This window comes from Gouania willdenowi, chromosome 10 (genome assembly GCF_900634775.1).
Source record: "Gouania willdenowi chromosome 10, fGouWil2.1, whole genome shotgun sequence".
Lineage (NCBI taxonomy): Eukaryota > Metazoa > Chordata > Actinopteri > Blenniiformes > Gobiesocidae > Gouania > Gouania willdenowi.
Window position 1 is genome coordinate 9,206,095 of NC_041053.1, and position 23,962 is coordinate 9,230,056.

At 37.8% G+C, this 23,962-nt stretch overlaps 1 protein-coding gene across 2 annotated transcripts; it reads right to left on the reverse strand.

Moving 5' to 3' along the window:
* Positions 1 to 36: 36 nt before the first annotated feature.
* LOC114471258 (zinc finger protein 664-like) lies at positions 37 to 22,483 on the reverse strand. 2 transcript variants are annotated; one of them, XM_028459940.1, is made up of 3 exons: positions 22,446 to 22,483; positions 9,298 to 9,384; positions 37 to 1,695 (listed from the first exon to the last, which is right to left on the reverse strand). In XM_028459940.1, the coding sequence occupies exon 3, from the start codon at positions 1,673 to 1,675 to the stop codon at positions 233 to 235; it is 1,443 nt and encodes a 480-aa protein (XP_028315741.1). In that variant the 5' UTR covers positions 1,676 to 1,695; positions 9,298 to 9,384; positions 22,446 to 22,483; the 3' UTR covers positions 37 to 232. The 2 variants fall into 2 exon arrangements, with proteins under 2 accessions (XP_028315741.1, XP_028315740.1); XM_028459939.1 differs by lacking the exon at positions 22,446 to 22,483 and having other exon boundaries at positions 9,286 to 9,336.
* Positions 22,484 to 23,962: the final 1,479 nt, after the last annotated feature.

The following is a 23,962-nucleotide window of genomic DNA, read 5'->3' on the forward strand; positions in this document are numbered from 1 at the left end:
ATATATATATGCTTCAAAAGCTATCAATAGCTGAGGAAATACACAATAGAAACATAGTTTTTACAAAAAATAACCTACTACATTCAATACATCCAAAAAGTTTCTTCTGTGTAACAAACAGTTATATACTTATTCAGGTTAGCCTTTAAAACGAAACATTTTTAGAAAACAGACATTTGAAAAGGCTTCTTTCCAGCGTAAATTATCATATTATGATAGACACACAGAACAGTTATAACGCTGGTGACTTACATTTAAACGCATCACATCTGAAAGGTTTCTCTCGTGTGTGGGTTATCATGTGCCTTTTCAGTTTACCTTTATCATAAAAATGTTTACCACAGTCTTCACATCCAAATGGCTTCTCTCCTGTGTGGCCTCTCATGTGTAACTGCAGGTGAACCTTGTGTTTAAAACATTTACCACATTCTTCACATCCAAAGGGTTTATCTCCTGTGTGATCTCTCATGTGTAGGTTTAGGCTAGCCTTGTGTTTAAAACATTTAACACAAGCAATACATCTGAAGAGTTTTTCTCCTGTGTGGACTCTCATGTGGATCTTCAGGTCACAATTATGTTTAAAACATTTACTACAAACATCACATTTATAAGGTTTCTCTCCGGTGTGAACTCTCATGTGTAACTGCAAGTTAGTATTTCGACTAAAACATTTCTGACAAACATTGCATTTGTGGGGTTTCTCTTCTGTGTGAACACTCATGTGTGACTGCAAGTTAGTCTTTCGGCTGAAAGATCTACTACAAACGGCACATAAAAATGGGTTCTCTGTGCTTTCAGTGTGGACACTCATGTGTGTCTGCAGGTGGTACTTTTGGTTAAAACATTTATTACAAACATCACATCTATATGGTTTCTCACCTGTGTGGACCCTCATGTGTGACTGCAGGTGAGACCTATGGTTAAAACATTTACTACAAAAATCACAGCTATGAGGTTTCTCTCCTGTATGAATTCTCATGTGGACCTTCAGATCAGACTTACGTTTAAAACATTTACTACAGGCATCACATCCAAATGGTTTCTCTCCTGTGTGGACTCTCATGTGCTTGTTCAGGTTACCCTTTTCAGTGAAACTTTTACCACAGACGTCACATGTGTGGGGTTTCCCTCCCGTGTCACCTCTCTTGTGTGAAGCTGATGATGTGGAGCTCTTTTCTTCTTCAACATGCTTCTGTGTTTTGGCAGCTTTATGTCCAATTTCAACATTTTGACCTGAGTCAGACATCTTTCTCTGATTTTTTTCATATTTGGATAGTTTCAGAGGTTTCTGCCAATCCTCCTCCTCTTTCTTCTTTTTCTTCTTCTTCTTCTCGAGCTTAGTTTGAGACAAGTCCGTTTCCGTTCCATCACTGCCTTTGAGGACTAAACTTCTGGCTGCTTCACCGTTGACTCCCACACTTTGTCTTTTCATGAATGGATCTAAAGTGCTGCTTGAAGTTGAAGGTTCCTCTTTTGTGCTGATTTCCCTTAGTTGCGTCCCGTGTAGCTGGGAGGCCTGAAGCTCCTCCCCTTTATCTTCACATTTAACAGGACAAACAGCAATGTTTGTCTCCAGTTCCTCCTTTATCACATTCTTTCCTTTACTGGAAACGTAGTCAGTGAGTGACGGCTGCTGGAGCTGTAATCTGTCGGGAGATTGTTCTCTTGGATCCATATTTGGAACAGATTAATCTCCTGAAGGTCGACACAAAGCACAAGATTACAATCAAACTAACATGATCTATTTATTTGTCTAGTTTCTTTAACAAAAGCCCCATTCGGGATAAGTATTATCTGGGGACCCCATGAAAAACATTCGCATGGGATAACCAAAGCCTGAGATTTTGCTGAAATTTCCCGGATATGATTTCAACACACTGCGTATTGCATGACATTCGCTCACATTGTTTTTAACATGACGGGTGCTAAGAAGAAAAGTAGGCACTGGACGCGAGAAGAAACCTCTTGTATCATATTATTATTAGCGGCAGCAGGAGTGAAGAAGAGAGAGATGCCAGTAAAGCAAAGAGACAGGACACTAGGGCAGGGGTTCTCAACGAGACACTGGAAGGGGGTCGCCAGGTGTCTTGAAGAAACTAAGAAAATTTTTTCAAAAAACGTGTGCCCATTTTTGTTTTTTTTACACTTTTTCTGCAACTAGACCAAAGTTGCCAGATTTTAACCTATTTTCTTCACATATTGTTATTACTCTCCTTTTTCCCACTTATCCATTAAATTTCAATTCTACTCTGCTCAGTTTGTCCACTTTCAAGACATTTTCAGCTATTAAAAACCCTCTTCACCACTTTTCCCACCTAATGTCACATATGTTGACCTATTATCGTCACTTTGAACCTCTTTTCACCATATTTCATTCTTATTTTTGCCAAGTTAACCATCTTGATGATTTGTTATGTACATTATTTACCAGTACAATAATGATAATAATAATAATGCATCAATTTCATATAGCCGATTCCAATAGATCTCGGAAGCTAAGCAGGTCTGGGCCTGGATAGTAGTTGGATGGGAGACCACTGAGAATTCCAGGTGCCTCAGTGGGGTGGCTGTCACGCCAGTGATATCTGTCATTGTGTCCTTGGGAAAGGCACTTGACCCACATTGCCTAGTATGAATGTAGTGCGTGAGTGAATGTTGGTGATGGTCAGAGGGGCCGATGGTGCACTTTGGCAGCCTCGCTTCTGTCAGTCTGCCCCAGGGCAGCTGTGGCTACAGTCGTAGTTTACCACCACTAAGTGTGGAGTGAAAGAATAATGCCTTAATTCTGTAAAGCGACTTTGAGTATCTATAAGAAAGCGCTATATAAAATTGATGCATTATTATTATTTGTGTTGTCCACCTCACACTGATGGCAGAGGTGTAATTTATGTGTCGAAGACGTTTCGTTAAAGAGTTACTGATGCTGGTAAGTCTTTATCCAACAGTGTTACGGTCCAAATAGTATCCGGATAAACTGGTGACTGGGCGGACTTTTGCTCCCGGTCCGGACATAAAAAGAATGACTTTTGGTTTTTCTGTATTTCTGTTTTGATTTTGAATCAGTAAAATAAAATAACCACACTCAGTGATGTTGCTAGGTACGCGTCCTGCGTCCCTGACGCATACAAATCTGAAAGGACGCAGTAAACCCACTATGCATGCGTCCCAGAGACGCACCTAATTTTTCCCATGAAAAACAACACATTGTGAAACACAACTTATGATTAAAATCACAGTAACTAGCAAAAGAAACCTGGCCGTCAGCGGACCCCTTTACGTATTAACTCAGCCCAGACATGATCCCATTGAGTACATGCTAGTTTAGCTGCTACATCAACAACTAGCCAGTTAACGCAGAATTGATTTCAAAATGTTTCCTGGGACCGCTTATTAAGTGCACCGCCCTCCCCCCTGTAAAGCTCCGTCCGTTTTTCGTGTAGCACAGCGGCGCTCCATGAAAACGTGATCAGCTTTAATCATCTTCCCCTGCTCAGTGTTCGAACTGTTGTGTCTGGATAACTAAGATTAACTCAGTCCGCGTTAACAACATCTCATCAGAGCTACAGAAGATAGGATCATTTAAATTAGGTTAATTTAAACTAAGTTGATCAAAACTTAATCATTAAACCTGATCAGATTCAGTAAACCATTGATCCCTGAAAGGAAATTGCGTGACATTAGGGATGGGCGATATGGACTAAAAAATTATCCCGATAATTTCTGGTATTTATCACGATAACGATAAACACCACGATAAATAAAAATGTATAAATAAATAAAAAAATTCCCAACTTACAGTGTAAACAGGTTCCTTACAAAGACAAATAAATCTGAATACATCAACACTAGACACATTAAAAAAGGCAACAATAGCTGCTGACTCAAAGAGCTCATGAGCCGATATTTTATAGAATATATTAGTGCGTGTGGATTACTTTATTAGTGTTATTGTAAGCAATTCATTTATTTCCTCACTTAAAATGATATTTTCTAAAAAAAAAAAGCACATGAAAAGCAAAAATAACTCCATCAGTGTTTTTACTGTTGCTGAATCTTGTTGCGTTTATCTTATGAGTTACATAAGGTTATGGATGATAAATAACTGATTTCCTATAATTAAACCAGATCAAGCTGATGATTTAATCATTCAGTATATTTAAGTGTAATAATCTCAATAGTTACATTAGTCTAATGGGACCAGCTTTGTCTGTGAACACGTGAAATATAATTAAAAAATATTGCGTTTCACAAGTCGGGACGAATTAATAGTGACATTAATGTTACGCTAACATTTATTTCACACAATGTGTGACATGTTTAGCTTTTATCCTTCCATACAAGTGTTAAATCTGACCATAAACAAATCTGTGGCTTTATGACAGTAAGACGTGTTCTTTTTACTTGGTCTATTATTTATATGGAGTGGTTAGCATTAGCTCTTAGCCCAGTCTGTGTGTCTGTGTGTTAGCTTAGCATAGTTAGCTTTAGTTGAGTTTCCAGGTAATTTTTTAATTATATTTCATCAGCAGTAAAAACACTACTGAAGTTATTTGTGCTTTTAATGTGCTTCTTTTTTTTTGAATAATTTTATTTCAAGTGAGGAAATAAATGAATTACATACAATAAGGCAAGGCAAGGCAAGGCAAATTTATTTATATAGCGCATTTCATACTCAAGGCAACTCAATGTGCTTTACATGATAAAACATTCAATTGTTTAAAATCAATAAGAACATTTAAATCAATAAGAACATTTAAAATCATCAGTAAAATCAATTAAAATCATCAGTAAAATCATCATTACATCAACAACATGACAAAAAATCTCTCTCTCAATCATATGCAGTAGAGAAAAAAAGTGCCTTTAACTTTGATTTAAAAATGTTCACATTGGATGCTGACTTCAGCTCTGCTGGCAGTTTGTTCCACTTCTTTGCAGCATAACAACTAAAAGCAGCATCACCATGTTTACTGTGAACTCTGGGCTCCACTATCTGATCTGTGTCCATAGATCTGAGAGACCTGCTGGGTTCATACCTGACTAACATGTCACTGATGTATTCTGGACCAAACCCATTCACAGATTTATACACCAGCAGCAGAACTTTAAAGTCTATTCTGAGGCTGACTGGGAGCCAGTGTAAAGACTTTAAAACTGGAGTAATGTGCTCTGACCTCTTTGTTCTGGTTAAGACCCGAGCTGCAGCGTTCTGAACCAGCTGTAGCTGTTTGATTCTCTTTTGGGGGATTCCTGTCAGAAGACCATTACAATAGTCCAGTCTGCTGGAGATAAAAGCATGGACCAGTTTCTCCTGGTCTTTCTGAGCCATTAAACCTTTCACTCTGGAGATGTTCTTTAGGTGGTAGAAGATGTTTTTGTGATAGATTTGATCTGACTGCTGAATGTAAGATCTGAGTCAATCAGAACACCAAGGTTTTTGACTTGGTCTTTAGCTTTTAAAGATCGAGACTCAAGATAATTGCTGACAGCAGTCCTCTTTTCCTTGTTACCAAAGACAATCACCTCCGTCTTGTCATGGTTTAGTTGAAGGTTGAAGTTTTCACTCATCCAGCAGTTTACTTTTTCTAAACAGTCACACAACACCTCAATGGGACCATGGTCATCTGGGTTCAGTGATAGATATAGTTGTGTGTCATCTGCATAGCTCTGATAATCAACCTTACAGTTCTGTAAAATTTTTCCTAAAGGAAGCATGTAAAGGTTAAACAGAAGGGGTCCAAGAACAGATCCCTGAGGAACCCCACAGGACATTGGTAATCTGTCAGATTCAAAGTTTCCAATGCTTACAAAATAGCTTCGCTCCTCCAAGTATGACTTAAACCATTGCATTACTTTTTCATTTAGTCCAACCCATGTTTGCAATCTGTGCAACAAAATTGTATGATCTACAGTGTCAAATGCAGCACTTAGATCCAACAGAATGAGAACAGATACTTTTCCTGAATCAGTGTTCAACCTTATGTCATTGATCACTTTGATAAGAGCAGTTTCAGTGCTGTGATGAGAACGAAAACCTGACTGAAATTTATCAAATATTTTGTTGAATGTTAAGAATTGACTCAGTTGGTTGAAGACCACCTTCTCAATGATCTTGGCCATGAATGGAAGGTTGCTGATTGGTCTATAGTTAGCCAGTATAGAGGCATCCAGTGTTCTCTTTTTTAACAGCGGTTTCACAGCAGCTACTTTCAGGGATTTTGGTACGGTGCCTGATTGGAATGAGCAGTTAATTATCTGACACAAATCAGTGACAATTGACTTTACAACAGTTTTAAAGAAGTTTGAGGGTATTGTGTCAAGGCAACACGTTGATGGATTCAGCTGCTGAACAGTCTCCTCTATTGTTTTTGGGTTCACTGTAATAAACTCTAACATTGTAGTTGACTCATCCCTCAGTGGTTGAAGCTGTTCAAGCTTTTTGTGATTTTGCTGGTTTGTTCTGATGTTTGACCTTATTGATTGTATTTTTTTATTGAAATATACAGCAAATTCATTGCATTTTCCAGCTGACAGTAATTCAGGGGCTATCTGATCTGGGGGGGTTGTGAGCTTTTCAATTACTTTTCAATAACACTAATCGTAATCCACATGCACAAATATATTTCATAAAATATCAGTTCATGAGCTGTTTGAGTCAGCAGTTATTGTAGCCTTTTTAAATGTGTTGATGTATTCAGATTTATTTGTGTTTGTAAGGAACCTGTTTACACTAAGTTGTGAATTTTTGTATTTATTTTATTTATTTATAGTTCTTTATCGTTATCGTGATAAATACTAGAAATTATCGGGATACATTTTTTTTTTGTCAATATCGCCCATCCCTAGTTGACACACTTGGATTATGTTAAAAGATACATTGATTAAAAGAGTACTTGCATATTTCATTAACAGCAAAGCTCTAAAAGAATAAGGATTATTAAACTATTCTCTTTACCCTCCACAGAGTGATGGGCCTCTCAGCTCATCATGCCCACCTACAGTATTAGAGAAGTACTGATCTTTTCTTGACAATTAATTAAAAAATTAAATCCTTAAATCTGCATTTAGGACAAGGCATTGTAGTTCATAAGCTAATGCTATGGTGGATGAAACAGCTTGGTGGCATACAGTCCATTTATGAGTGTACACAGTAGACTATTTTATTTGATTAGTAGTACTTGTGGACTTAAAATGTCTGTAGTAAAAACTCAAAGTTGTACTAGTACTACTAGTAACACAAAATTATTTACAAGTACTACTAGTACACTAAAAATCTCAACTAGTAGTACTAGCAGACAAGTAAGGCCAGAACATTAACTAGTAATACTAGTAGACCTAATGCAAATGAGGTAGAAAAAATTGGAACAAAATCCAGCTCTCTGATTGGTTGTAATATTTTCAAAAGTCAACAGCAAGTCTGATTATAAGGCTTACTAGTTTATAATCGACACTTATTAACTGATTCATAACCATTATTAGGGCCTCAGATTCTCTAGTTTCAAGATTTCCTCCATTCCGTTTCATTGTATACCTATTTCTGAAATTTCACACGTCAGTTTACCTAAATTTTTTTTTTTTTTTTTTTTTTTTTTGTAAAAATTAAGCCTCAAGTTTTAATTTTCTAGCAAAGTCTGAGTGAGGACACTGGTCTGTATTGGAGTGACTTATTACACCTACATAAAATTTGTGTAATAAAGTTTGTTTTTTGGTACCTGTACATTATATATATATATGTGTGTGTGTGGGGAGAAAATATGAAGAGACTTTGAGCAAACACAAAAAATGTGTTGTTTTTTAATCCGATTCATTGATTATATCAAAAATAAAATCAACATATTAATCGATTATTAAAATAACCTTTAGGTGCAACCCTAATTAATTTATATGTTTCAGATAACACTACGGAAGCCGGGAGTTCCAATCGAAGTAGCAGCTCTGACGTAGACCTGAGCGTGAGTAAAAGTTAAAAAAAACTCAGCATAATAATGAGGTTCTAGCATGTTTAACGCAGATGACTCGCTGTGTTGAAGTATCTGTGTTGTTTTTATGGAAAAAATAGCAAATTAACGGTATTTATTCATTTGTGATTAATGTGAAACATTTAGTTTTTGCACAAAATCCCTTTCAGACGTGTGATTATAGCGATGGATTCTGATTATGAGCGAGATTTGACATATTTGTCTGTTTGGTACATTTACTAAACATTCACTCACCTGTTTTCAGGGGAAAAAAATTACGTAAATGTGTGATATTGTCTCAATACATGGATGTGAGGTATTTCTGTGTCATATTGGAACCTGAATTTAAAAAAATGAGCATACTGACATACTTAAATAAAAATATAAAACAAATCAACTGTTGTTATGGGTTAATAGTAGGAATGTAACAACATGTCTACGTTGTTAGACTTTAAATGCTTTTAATCCTCATGTATCCTTTTGTACTATCCTGTTGTCTAACTTAGTGATTTACAACTGCAAGGAAGTGTGTTCCTCCATGTTAAAGTGTATCTCCCACATTAAAGTACATGTATCCAGTGTTGTATCATATGTGACAGCAGTTCTCAAACTTTTTTGGCTCCAGTTCCCCCTTCTATTTAAAAACAAATATAGACCATAATAATGAAATTAATGAGTGATAACACACATTTTAAAGAATCTTATGTTGTAGATAACTAGTATTTATTTTCAGTTCATGTTCTAATCAAGATAATTTTTTATTAACATTTTGTGTATTTTGTTGTTGTTTGTTCTTTTTATATTTTTCTCTTATTTTGTTTGTTTTTGTTGTCATTTTGTGAGTTGCTGGTGATAGTCACTGTGATTATAAATTTGAACTAAAAATAAACATTATAAAACCCAACATTTTTAATGCTTTCATTTGTACATATCGTATCGCGACCCCATATTTTGTTACCCCTCTAATTAATAGTTAACCATGACCATCCCTAGTCCACTGGCGCACTAGTAAACCAAAACTAGAACATGTACTGCAAATATCAGCCCCAGTAGAGCGTTATGACTGATGTGTAGTTTATTCTCAAATAGCTTTTCATAATGTGAAGACACAGCTCTCTATGTTGCCTTTATATTCCATTATATTAATTAATTAATAATTATGCTGAGGCTGCTTTGTTAGCTCCTCTTGCTAGCTGCGTTAGCATCCTGTCTCTGTTTCTCTGAGAAACTCCGTGTTGTGCTTTAGGACATTAACCTAACACCACAACATAATATAATGTGACTCCGACTGTAGGCTGCAGATTAAAAACATTAACGTTGGACTCACAGACATACACACCGAAGCTCTTCTTCTTCTTCTTTTTCTTTTCTTCTTTGGTATTGCGGTGACAATGCAGCCTCCTGCGCATTAGCGCCACCATCTGCTCTGGAGTGTATATCAGACAGTAAAACCTCACATACAGTATTTCTCAGTCGCTTTGGTGCACTTTTCAGATCAGAATTGAAATGTTCAAAACCATCATTGTGTCACGTGTGTACATCAAAAAAGCAGTTTCTTGTTTCTTTGAACAAGTCGCAAATGCAAATTCTTTGGTACATTCATGCAAAGGATTATGTACAATTCTCTGCTGTTTCCTACATTATCAATTGCTTATGTCATGTTGATCAAAATGTATGGGTCTCTGTTGAATAGTCTGACCCCCCACAACATTTAGGCATTAATTCATAGCATCAGTCTTTACATGCAAATTGTTTGAACACATTGTCATAATATGTATGTATGTATATATATATATATATATATATATATATATATATATATATATATAAAACTCTTCCTCACCCTCCGCGGGCTGTCTCTTTTTTCCTCCAAGCTCGGGTCCTCTACCAGAGGCCTGGGAGCTTGAGGGTTCTGCGCAGTATCTTTGCTGGTCCGAGAACTGCACTTTTCTGGACCGAGATGTCTGATGTATTTCCTGGGATCTGCTGGAGCCACTCCTCCAGTTTGGGGGTCACTGCCCCGAGTGCCCCAATGACCACGGACACCACTGATGCCTTCAGCTTCCAGGTTTTCTCCAACTCTTCTCTGAGCCCCTGGTATTTCTCTAGTTTCTCGTGTTCCTTTTTCCTGATGTTGAAGTCGCTTGGTATTGCTATGTCGACCATAATGACTTTCCTCTGCTCTTTGTCCACCACCACAATGTCTGGTTGGTTCGCCATTACCATTCTGTTCGTCTGTATCTGGAAGTCCCACAGGATCTTGGCTCGGTCATTCTCTACCACCTTTGGAGGTGTTTCCCACTTTGACCTTGGGGTTTCCAGCCCATACTCTGCACAGATGTTCCTGTACACTATACCAGTCAGTAGATGTTTATTGCCTGGGACTTGTTCTTGCCATTGAGCTGGCTTCTTAGGACCTGTCTTACTCGTTGGAGGTATTTGGCCGTAGCCGCTTTCCTTGTCACCTCTTCGAGTTTGCCATTTGCTTGTATACACATATATATATATATATATATATATATAGTGTAGCAAAACACAATGTTATACTTTCTGACAATGGAAGGAGAAAGAAAAGGACGGGGTCAACAGCCAAAGAGAAGAGGAAGAGTAGTGAGGCTGCGTGCAATTTGACTGTCTTATTCATACACAATGACACAAGGACTTGTCATTCTGATGGCACTGACATGTTCATTGACACGTATTTACTTTTGAGAGATGAACTAAGGATTTTGAGCAAGAGAATGACGTTTGCAAGTAATCCATGGTGTTTTGCTATTTGTAAGAATTGTTTTGAGAAATGCACTTACTGTTTTGCAAATGTCGAGGATGATTCGAGAAATGGAGCAAAGCGACTGAGAAAAACTGTAAAGTGAACATAACGCCCTTCATTCAGACATTAAATAAAATATCAAAGAAAAGAAAAATATGTTTATCTTATTTATTTACAGTAATAAATAAATAAATAATCATCATACATGTAAAGTTACATACATGGAATTAATTATTTGCATTACAGTAACCCATTACTGAGGCAGCAGATAGATAGATAGATAGATAGATAGATAGATAGATAGATAGATAGATAGATAGATAGATAGATAGATAGATAGATAGATAGATAGATTTTCCAGTACTCACATGGACTCCAACTGGGAATGGGCATCAAACAACCTGTGAACTGGGAGAATATTTGGTTCCACAGCCACAGTATTGAATTTTTCGTGCTAATTTTAGGATGATGAAAAGCTATAGTAAGGCATCAAAATGGGAAAAACAATTTAAAATGTCTTAAACCGGAGGTAAGGCTATAGTAAGGCATAAAAATGGGTGAAAAACATTCAAACAGCTAAAAATGGAGGTTCCACAGCCACAGTATTGAATTTTTCGTGCTAATTTTAGGATGATGAAAAGCTATAGTAAGGCATCAAAATGGGAAAAACAATTTAAAATGTCTTAAACCGGAGGTAAGGCTATAGTAAGGCATAAAAATGGGTGAAAAACATTCAAACAGCTAAAAATGGAGGTACAGCTACAGTAAGGCATAAAAACAGGTGTTTATGCCTACTCATGCATATGCATGAAGGCCCAAATATAGCCTGTTTTTAGGAGAGCTCTGAAAGTGACTTTTCAGAGGCTAAAAGTCCAGAAAAACAGACAAGTTTGGGAAAATAAACCTCAAACACTATGTTGTCAGGGTTCTTAGAACAAATGGAGATGGGTGAAAAATAGCATAATACCGGACCTTTAATATGAACATTTAAATCCATCAGCTAATATCTCACTGTTCACATCTATAACACAGCAGTTTTGGGTATGATGGAGTGGATGTATAATTCTGATATGTGAGCACATTAAATGTATGAGATGAATCTTGCTTCAATTCACCACCTCACCATCCGCACCGTCGTTTTCCCATATCTCCAAAATGTTCATGCGCCAGGTTCAGAGTTACATTTTCACAGTATGTGTATTTTTACATATCACAACCGTTGCTTGTAAAGTGGCGGACCCAGAACTTTATAGTCTGCTCTGTCACTTAGAGTGAGATTAAAGCTCTTTGCATGCATGTCATGAATACAATTAGTGTTATTATTAATATTAATTAGTGCTTGGTGCACTTATTTAAATATAAGTCCACATTTTCCCTAAGATGCATTTACAATTAGACATTTTACTTTGATTTAAACTGAAAGTAAACAGAAAAAGCACAGCGTGTTTGTTTTTTAAGGCATATCTGCTGCTGCTCCAGGATGTTAAGAATCGTTTGTTTTTCTATTTTGAAACCAAAAGAAGAAATCTACAAAAATCTACTCAATAAAAACCTACAAGTTTAATTATAACACAATAATTTAATGATTATTCTTGAAAATTGATTTTGAGTATATTAGCACATATAATCATGCAATCAATATTCAGTTATTAACATTATAGATACCTCTAAAATCATGCCAAATATGTCGTGCCCAAATATTATCTATACAAGCTGTTCACAGTTTTATGTAGATAAGAACTGTTGTTTTTATTACGAGTACAGTGCCCGTCGGAAGTATGTATTCATGTGGGAGCTTAAGGAGAGTTAATTATGGCCAAATGAGAATGTGTTTGATGTACAAAGAGGTGTACATACTCTGTACTCTGTAGTGTTATAAAGGGGTTTATTTGCGGGTGCAAAAAGTACACACACACACACACACACACACACACACACACACACACACACACACACACACACACACACACACACACACACACACACACACACACACACACACACACACACACACACACACACACACACACACACACACACACACACACACACACACACACAGAGCATTAGTGTGTATTGGGCGAGAACAGAGCTGTGAGACTGCCAGGTCGGAGGCAGGAAAGTTGCAAGTGCGGTTTTCTGGCCAGAGACAGCAGGGGGAGATGAAAGACCCCCCAATCACCTCATAAACACTTGTATTACTCTCAATAATGTTATGTGTGCTTGAATTTTTCATATATTACAGGAAAGATGGCAGATTTTCATGACTACACAAACCCAGACTGGGCTTTTCCTTTTCTAGATCTGCAGTCTTCAAAGAGGAGGTACCAAGTGCAAAGGCAAGACTGGAGAAAGTGAAAAGATTTAAGGCTGCAGAGGCACTTTTAAATTTGCAAAAGGACACTATTGTGGTACTAATACTGATAATATGAATACAAATGAAAACCAAATTGAAAGTGAAACAAGTACATGTGTACGTGCACATGAAGAACCGGACTACACACTAAAGATAAACAGCTCTTAGATAGGATGGAACTGCAAAGTCTAACAAGTGAAAATGAAGAGTTGAAAGATGACATAAAGGGAACTGTGTTATCACCAGAGACACTTGATGGCATTAAAGCAAAACACTACACTGGACTGGACTATGACACCTTGATGACTGTTTACCATTTTCTGGAACCCAGTATACTGGGTAGAATGAACAGTTCACTAACAAAGTTTGAAAAAATGAATGTTGTGCTAATGAAATTGAGACTTGTCTTCAAGATTTAGCATTTAAGTTTAAAATGTCCAAAAGTTGTGCGTCAAAGAGTGTTTCTTGATACAATTCATGTGATGTACGTCAAATTAAAACCAATCATTCTGTGCCTAGAAAGAGAGAAACTTCATCTATCAATGCCAATGAAATTTCAAAAATACTTCAGTGTTAAAGTGTCAAACCTGTGTTATGACAATTATTATATTCATCATCATATCGTCAAATGTGTGTTCATGTGTACAATTTGACATGTTTTAATACACAATGACTGCATTACTCTTTGCACCTTTGAACAGCTGAGTCACGTTAGATTAACAGCACAGACAGTCTCTGCTGAAGGCACACACAGATAAGACACCAGCCTGAAATCTTCAAGGCTGAACTCACTCACATTCACATTACACACACACACCAACTGACGCACGCACATTATCAAGGCAGATATCATTGCTCCAACGTCTCCACTGTTGGGAGCATCTGACTTCCTCCTTTTCTTTCTCTCAGGGTGCAACGTTTTTCCCTATCTGTATAAAGCTTAAGCTGTGAAACTTTTTGGCCAGTCCTGCATATCCGGAGCCAGGGAAGAACCTTTTTGGACCATCCTGCACTCTTTTTCATTTAGCCCTTCCTAATACAGGATGGGACACTCTCCTTTTTTGTACTCTTTTTCATTTAGTTTATAATAAATCTTTTTTTTTTTCTTTTTTTTTTTTTTTATAAAATCATCATTTTCTGACTGGACATCATCATTCAACACAGAGCATCATTCATGTCACCAAATGAGGTCAACCGCAAATTTGCCGTGACACCTGCTTGCAAGATCTGAGAGTTACAAACATCACAATACCGCAAAGTTTCTGACTAGAATTACCCCCCAAGGTGCTGTTTCTTTTTATCGAAAGGATATGGAGACACAGTGTATGACAAAGTTGCTTGGGATTGGTGGCGTCGTGGTGACGTATCGATTATTTCCTGTTTACGCTCTACCGCTGCTTGCAGCGCTCTACTACTGTGTTCTGCTAATGCTAATCAAACTTGTTGTCATTGATATTCTAGCCTTGAAAACACTTGTTTTAATTTTTTACCGTACAGTTAAACGTAGGAAGGTTAAGTAAAAAGCAACCTCGCCTCTTATAGGCAGTGTAATCTCCTTTAAACTTCCTTTTTGTCCTTAGCTTAGCTTAGCATAAATTTAGCACCTATGGCTTCTCTCTCCTCTCCTCCGCTCTCCTGCCCGGTGTGTCAGATGTTTAGTTACTCCTCGTCCTCCTTTAGGGACAATGGTAGTTGCATAAAGTGTAGCGTACTGTTAGATATGGAGGCGAGGATCAACAATCTGGAGAAGCGGTTCCGCACCCCTGATACCAAACCCGAAGCTAGCAAGCAGGACCTAGCCGGTGCGGACCGTGCTAGCTCTAGCTTAGCTTCCCCCCCGGCCAGCAATGACTGGGTTACCATCCGTGGTAAGCATAGTCGAAGGTCAAAAAGCCGCTCGGGACACCACCATGTTCACGTCTCAAACAGGTTCTCCCCCCTCCGTGAGGACAACACACTCACCGGGGAACAAACTCTGATAATTGGCAACTCCATAGTGAGAAACGTGAAGCTAGCAAAGTCAGCGGGCATCGTGAGGTGCATCCCAGGGGCCAGAGCGGGCGACATAGAATCAAATCTAAAGTTGCTGACAAAGAGTAACCGTAAGTTTGATAGGATAGTCCTCCATGTCAGCACTAATGACTCCTGACGTCGTCAGTCGGAAGCAACCAAAGTGAACATTGAATCAGTTTGTGCTTATGCTAAAACAATGTCGGACTCCGTAATTTTCTCTGGTCCCTTACCAAATCTGACCAGTGATGACATGTATAGCCGCATGTCATCATTTAACCGCTGGCTATCGAGGTGGTGTCCAGAAAACAAGGTGGGCTTCGTTGATAATTGGAGATTCTTCTGGGGAAAACCGAACCTGATAGGAAGAGATGGAATCCATCCTACTTTGGAGGGAGCATCTCTACTATCAGAAAACATGGCACAGTCACTGTTATGACATCTCATGAATGAGACCATGTTACAGAGGTGGAGTCCTCCACTCCCCTCTGCGCTTGCCTTAGGACAGTTTCCCTCCCATTGCTATTATGATAGCTGTGTTCATCGCCATGACAACTGTTGTGATGGTGGTGAATATTATTTTATTGAGACAGTGTCTGTCCCCCGACCCAAATTTCAGAATGATTTTAACATAAAATCAAATAAAAGAGCTATCAATTATAAAAATCTGAAAAAAATTAAAATCTCAAATATAGAAACACCAAAACATAAAACCATTAGATGTGCTCTATTAAATATTAGATCACTGAGATCCAAATCTCTACGAGTAAATGACCTTATCTCAGAAAATAACTTCGATTTATTCTGTTTAACTGAAACATGGCTGTATCAAGATGAATATGTTAGTTTAAATGAAGCCACTCCTCCCAGTCATTTAAATACTCATATGCCACGAGACATAGGCCGTGGAGGTGGTGTAGCAGCTATTTATCATTCCTCTCTCCTAATCTATCCTAAACCAAAGGCCAGTTACACTTCCTTTGAAAGCCTGGTTCTAAATTTATCTCATACCGAATCAAAAACCTGCCAGCCAGTCTTATTTGCGATAATTTACCGTCCTCCAGGCCCTTATTCTGAATTTCTATCAGAATTCTCTGAGTTTATATCAAACTTAGTCCTCAGTTCTGATAAAATACTGATAGTAGGAGATTTTAATATCTATGTTGACAAAGATAGTGATAGCCTGAGCTCAGCCTTTATGTCCCGAATAGACTCAGTTGGCTTTTTTCAAACTATTAATGAAGCTACTCATCGTTTAAATCATACTCTTGATCTTGTTCTAACATATGGCCTTGATATTAATAAACTAAAAGTCTACCCTGAAAATCCTCTGCTATCAGATCACTTTTTAATATCTTTTAACATTGTCCTAGAGGATCTCGCACTGTGCAATAAAATAGTTACGAGTAGAAATCTGTCCAATAGTGCTGTGGCTAAATTTAAAGAGGCCATTCCTGCTGCCTTAAACTCAGTGCACCATCCAATAAATAACTATGATATTAATTATAACCCCTCTCAACTGGATCTGCTTGTCAATAGCTCTGCTAGTCTACTAAAATCCACCATGGACTCAATTGCCCCATTGAGGGAAAAAACTATTAAACGTCAGAGGAAAGCTTCGTGGTTTAGCTCTGAAACTCGCGCACTCAAACAAACAACCCGTAAATTTGAGAGAATGTGGCGCTCTAATAAAACAGAGGAGTCACGAATACTCTGGCAAGAAAGCCATAGTAAATACATGACAGCCTTACGACATACTCGATCTACATACTACTCCTCACTAATTGAAGAAAATAAAAATAATCCGAGGAACCTTTTCAGCACTGTAGCCAGGCTAACACAAAGTCAGAGCTCTATTGAGCCCATGATTCCTCTAGCCCTCAGCAGTGAGGACTTTGACATTTTTTAACGATAAAATTCATAAGATTAGAGATAAAATTAGCCACTCCCTGCCTTCACCTGGGCCTGCTGTACCATTAAATGTAAATAGGCCTAACCTAAACTGTTTCACACATATAGGACTTCAGGAACTTAACTCTATTATTTCATCCTCCAAATCATCGACCTGCCTTTCAGATCCGATCCCAACTAAGCTGTTTAAAGAAGTTGTTCCCCTGGTCTGCCCATCTTTGTTGGAGACAATAAATATATCCCTATCAATAGGCTATGTGCCACAGTCCTTTAAAGTAGCTGTAATCAAACCCCTTCCCAAAAAACCTACTCTTGATTCCAGCACTTTAGCAAACTACAGGCCTATATCTAATCTTCCTTTTATTTCAAAGATTCTTGAGAAAGTTGTGGCGGCTCAGCTCTGTGACTTCCTTCAAAACAACAGCCTGTTCGAGGACTTCCAGTCAGGTTTTAGAGCTCAACACAGCACAGAGACTGCTTTAGTTAAAGTAACTAATGATCTACTCTGGGCTTCAGATGAAGGACGACTCTCAGTGCTGGTTTTATTAGATCTTAGTGCAGCTTTTGACACTATAGATCACTATATTCTACGAGAGATATTAGAGGAATTACTTGGAATCACAGGGACTGCCCTAAACTGGTTTAAGTCCTACCTATCTGATAGGTACCAGTTTGTACACGTGAATAATAGGTCTTCTGTGTACACTAAAGTAAGCTACGGGGTTCCTCAGGGCTCTGTGCTTGGTCCAATCCTCTTCTGCATCTATATGATCCCCCTTGGTAATGTTATGAGAAAATACTCTGTTAACTTTCACTGCTATGCTGATGATACCCAACTGTATGTATCAATGAAGCCAGGTGAGACAAATCAGCTATTTATACTTGAGGCCTGTCTAAAGGACATTAGGGCCTGGATGGACCAAAATTTTCTTCTTCTTAACTCAGACAAGACTGAGGTCATTGTACTGGGCCCACGACACCTTAGAGAAACCTATGCTAGCCTAACTGCCCTAGATGGCATTACTCTGGCACGAAGCACAACTGTTAAAAACCTTGGGGTTCTATTTGATCAGGATTTATCCTTCAACTCTCACATAAAACAAACTTCAAGAACTGCCCTCTTTCATCTCCGTAACATTGCTAAAATCAGACCTATCCTGTCTCAGAGCAACGCCGAAAAGCTAGTCCATGCTTTTGTTACCTCTAGACTGGATTATTGTAATTCTCTTTTAGCAGGCTGCCAGAGCAAGTCGCTTAAGACACTTCAGCTGGTTCAAAATGCTGCAGCACGTGTACTGACTAAAACTAGGAGAAGAGATCACATTACTCCTGTATTAGCCTCTCTGCATTGGCTTCCCATAAAATATAGAATAGAATTCAAGATTCTTCTTGTCACTTATAAAGCCCTAAACGGACAGGCACCAGTCTATCTGGAGTCATTTTGTGTATTTTTGTATCTTTTTTGGTTTTCATTTTCATATTTTTATTCTGTTGTTGTTTTGTGTACTTTTTGTATAAATATTGTTTTGTTTTTTTTTTTTATTTTACACATTTAGTATATTTTTATTATAAATACCTTATGTGTGATGAGTGTGTGTGTGTGTTACCGTGAAGTGAGACGCTGATACCAAACTCCATAGCCATTGTAGCGTCAATCAGAAAAACAACAAAACTGCGCAAAACAAAATGTAAAGCGCCAAACTACATGAGTGAGTAAGTAATTTAAAGTATTATCTACAATTCCGCTGTCTTTTTTTTTTTTTTTTCTTTTAACAAAATCATTGTTTATCTTCAAACCGAGTGGTCAGAGTTTAGCTTTCATGCGTGGCACCACAGAGAATATGCAGTTTTCCAGATGGAGTATTGATTGGGTTGAGTTCAATACTAACCAAACTCCATAGTCATTGTAGCGCCAATCAGAAAAGTAACAAAACTACGCAAAACAAAATGCAAAGCTGCAAACTACATGAGTGATTAAAGTATTATCTACAATTCGGCTGTCTTTTTTTTTTAAACAAAAATAATTGTTTACCTTTGAACCGAGTGGTCAGAGCTTAACTTCCTGCGAAAGACTCACCAGTGACCTACTGAAAGAGCTCCGTTTTTGAGACGCTGACAATAGCATGGCACAGAAGGAAGTGGAGTCCGTGACCCGCGATTTAAACGAAGTTTGGGTCACAAGAATAATTTCAAATGACCATGAAATATTAACTTAAATAATTTTTAGCAATACAAAAACTTTTTTTTAAATTGATCTTTTTTAAACCTAAACAAACTGCGACACAGTGACGTTATGAACCCGGAACCGGAAGTAGCGCGCTCATTACTGAGACTGCTGTAATCTTATCCTGAACGTCATGAATGTTTTGCTACACAAAATTACTCCAAAATAACAGATGCACACACTCGTGGTATTTGGAACCTGTTGACTAAGTTTCAGGTTGAACTCATACCGCGTCGGGGAGATATTCACTCCACAATCACACACACAATCACACACACACAAAACCAGTCTTTTTCACAACAAATGATAAAGAAACAACTCATAAACACACACACACTGCGAAAAGAGAAAAAAGTTTGCTTCAAACATACAAAAAGTTGAAACAACCACAATCGCTTTCAGCTCCTGACTCACACACCATTTCAGAGAGAGACAGCGAGAGAGTCAGCGCCACTTTTACGGTTTAACTGATCAACTTACGGGCCTACTAAAGGATGAGTTCACCCAGAATGTATGTAAGCTTATTCAATAAGTTAACCACTTTTTTTTTTCCACAGCTGCAGCTATTTCTCTGTGGCTCTGTGTGGGAGGGAGGGGTGCTGCCTCGGTCGGCTGACTCGGCTCTACAGACAGATAGTGACAGAGAGCGGAGCAAGTTTTTTTAAATTTTATTCTTAATGCATACATAAATCAACATAAGCCAGGCGTTTCTTAGAAAATTATTTAAAATAAGTAAATTAAAAGTTAAATCTGCAGAGGCGGGTGCTGTGGGCAATAGTCTGTGTCTGCAGAGCCAGAGGCTCCAGCTGCAGGGCTTTAGCTACAGGGCTTCAGCTACAGGGCTCCAGCTACAGGGCTCCAGCTACAGGGCTCCAGCTACAGGGCTCCAGCTACAGGGCTCCAGCTAGGGCTGAATGATTAATTGCATTTGCGATTTTATCGCGATATTACATGACGCGATTTCGAAATCGCGGAGGCACACGATTTTGATTTGCCGTTTGATAGAAATTACACCCATTCAATACATTTGTGACCACACTCGTGCGTACACAGCCTGTCCGCCAGATGGCGATAATGCGTCCGCAGTCTATAATGTTGACCGAATTCAGGGGAGAAGAAGTAGGAAGCTCAGGCTAACAGAGGGTTAGCAAACAGTTGTCTCATGTAGACGTAACAACAATGTCTTCTGATATTCAAGAAAGCCAAGAAGAAAATGCCGAAACAAGTCAACATCTGTCTCTGGAACCGACCAAAGAGAAGAAGTTTGTCTATTGTGTGGGAGTCTTTTGGGTTTAAAAAAGATGACGCTGAGCAGTCGGAGGTGTTGTAGTTAGTATATTTAAATAAATAAATGAATAAATACCGTGTGTGTGTGTTCCGTGAAATGTTTGAGACGCTGATAACCAAACTCCATAATGATTGTAGCGCCAATCAGAAAAACAATCAAACTGCGCAAAACAAAACATAAAGCTCCAAACTACATGAGTGAGTAATCTACTATTCGGCTGTCTTTAATTTTAAAAACAAAAATCATTTTTTACCTTCGAACCAAGTGGTCAGAGCTTAGCTTCCATGCACGGCACCACAGAGAATCTGTAGTTTTCCAGATGGATTATTGAACGGGTTGAGGTCAATACTGACTCTAGTGAAACGTCGCGTCATTGAGCAACAGTTATATGGTTTAAACAATGGGAAAGTTGTCTGCAAAAGACTCACCAGTGGCTGACGGTTTCATATGATCTATTCAGAGAGCTCCCGTGATTGAGAGGCTAACGATAGCATGGCACAGAAGGAAGTTGAGGAGGAGTGGCCGCACACGTGTCTCTTGCTGGGGTGAGGAGGTGTGCAGTGAAATAGATGTAGATGGATTATTATTGTTTTGTTGCCATTGTAGTGTGATTCAGTTTCATGTATTTTTAGTATAAATATTTAGTTTTATTTATTTTTAGTATAAATATTTAGTTGAATATTTTGTTGAATTTGTCTGTAATGTATCAGTTCATCATTATGTGTATTTTTTAGAGAATTAGAGAAGGTTAATATTCATATCCCGCTGGGCCGAGCAGAAGGAAAATTGCTCATAATGCGAAGATCTTTGTAATGGCAGGAGTGTTGGATGACGGCACCATAATCTTCGTGGTTACACAAACACTGAACTATGAAGTGTATAACATGAATTAACGCCACTTATTAGAGGATAAACTACCCAACAGACGTGAACAATCTCCAGCCTACTTGGTTGTAGTCTAATTTTAAATTAAATTTACAATTTATTATTGGCTATTGCAAGCACCAGGCAACTTATATTGAAATATCTATTCAGACCGGATGTTTGGAGGTGTCCTCATTTTCAAAGAAGGTGTTACAGTGTGCAACTGGAACGCCTGTTTTTGGTTACAGCTGGACGATATTGGCCCTGAAGCTGGAGCAATGTAGCTGAAGCCCTGTAGCTGGAGCCTTCGAGAAGGGTTGTCAAGTCTATTTTTTACAATGCTTGCCCAGCTTGAAAGGACATGGATGGAGCACAAGTAAGACGTGAGGCCAACTCAGCTTTTAACCATTTATTCAGTTTTGTTTTAGGTTTGTAGCAGCAGCAGGTTGAAAACCTTGAGAAAAAAAGGGGTGAAAAGGAGAGAAAGGAAGAATGAGCTCTATTCAAATGTTTTCCAATGAATGAACAATCTGACCTTATATTTTAAATAATGTATCTTTTAAATAAATGAATTTTCTGCTACTTAATATTTAACCTAAGATATGTAACTAGTTTTAATTGTAAAATTAAATCATACTTTGATATCCCTATTTTAACCATTTTAATCAAAGTCTAACTTTTTAACAATGTATTTTACCCATAAACTTATTTATTCATTTTATTTTATATATAAACTTATCTAAAACACTTAACCAATATTTATTGCTCTTAATATTTTAGAGATGTTTTCTTAACATAAATTACACTATGAAATCAGAATATATTTATATCAATTGAATCAACTGTAAACCTAATGTGCTTTGACTAAGACCCCTCTGGTAAACACATGGTAAGGCCAAACACTATGTATGTAGATTTAACTTAAAGTTGGGTCAAAATAACATACAAACAAGCACTCAGCCTGTGTTCTTTAACATGACACATAATCCAACTTAAATACTTGCTTTTAGTAGCTTAACTTTAAAAATAAACCATATAAATTCAATAAACTTGAAGCCACTCACCAACAACATCCCTGAGCTCCTCCACTGCACTGTCTGTGTGTCTAACAAAGGTGTGACTGATTACCAACCAGGTTGGAGCATGAGGAGCTTAGAGCCAACACTCATGCTGGTGCTCCCCTAGTGTTTAGATGCAGAACTACACCTACATCTGACCTAAGGTGGAGTGGACAGAACAGGTAGGAAAGGAGGAAAGGTTGAAATTGTTGTGAAAGGTGTTTTCTTCCGGAGTATTGAATGCCTTTGTTCATCTCTTCATTTTTGGCAAACCAAGGGTACGTCTGCAGAGCCAGAGGCACCAGCTACAGGGCTGCTTTCTTCTTCTATGGCCGCACTTTTACAGCACTTATCATAGACAGCGCCACCTATTGCAACAGGTAATCACGAAAGTTTACAAGTAGCACATGTTGACCCATTTATCATTTCCCACGGAGATTAAGGGTTTATTTTCCCCTGAATTATTATTTTTTTTAAATTTCCATTATTATGAGTAGCATGACAAAAAAATTATCGTGCCATTATCAAATCTTATCATTGATAAGTGTAAATTCTGATATTGTTGAAAAGGATGTGAATAATGTTGGGCATGTGCACTACTAATACCACTGAGAATTACTTGCACTGAATTAAAACATTTATTTTTTGAAAATTACACTGAGTTTGAATTACAGTCACTTAATCACACACCACATTAAATTACATAGTATTGTTAAGTAAAATATTCTTGGTATGGAAATGTAGCGCTGCCACGGAGATATTTTGGATCACCATATTGCAAACATTGTAGTATATTATACAAACAACATATCTATATTGTACGAACAATATAGTATATTGTAAGAACAATGAAAAATAGTAACATCATGTTTTTTAAAGCAGGAGTCATTCCAAGTTACTTTTGTGTGTGTTCAGCTTCTTTTTATTATTATTATTATTATTATTATTGTATAATATACCTGCCCCCAGAGTTGTCCTTGTGTATTGCCTTTTTCCTGTTTTTCAAACTGTCATGTTTTAAATAAACCACAAAGGCCATTACATATGATTCCATTATTATTTTACCTGATAATTATAAGATATGATATAATATTAATAAAAACTATTTGAGTGAAATAAACCTTTAAAACATTTAAAAACTAATGACCGCCACCAAGCATATAATAGTATCAAATTGGTTTGTTTGTCTAATATAAGTATATTTTAAGTGAACTCATCCTTTAAACTGTAAGTACAAGTGGCGCAATCTATGATAAGTGCTGTAAATGTGCGGTCGTAGAAGAAAAGTGCAGCCCTGTAGCTGGAGCCTCCGGCTCTGCAGACACATACTGTTGCCTCCGGCTCCGTAGACATACCCTTCTCGCTGTGGGCTGAACAAAGGAAGAGAACATAGGAGGGAGGAGGGGCCTCGTCCCTGAGGCAGAGCCTCTTTCCCTCAAGCAAAACAGCTGGAAAATGGCTGCTGGCAATAGATTTAAAGATTACTCAAAAGACTACATGACTCAATCTGAGCAACAGTTTTT

Bases quoted from the DNA above. Each gene is read 5' to 3' on its own strand.
- LOC114471258 (XM_028459940.1), bottom strand. From the start codon at position 1,675: ATGGATCCAAGAGAACAATCTCCCGACAGATTACAGCTCCAGCAGCCG.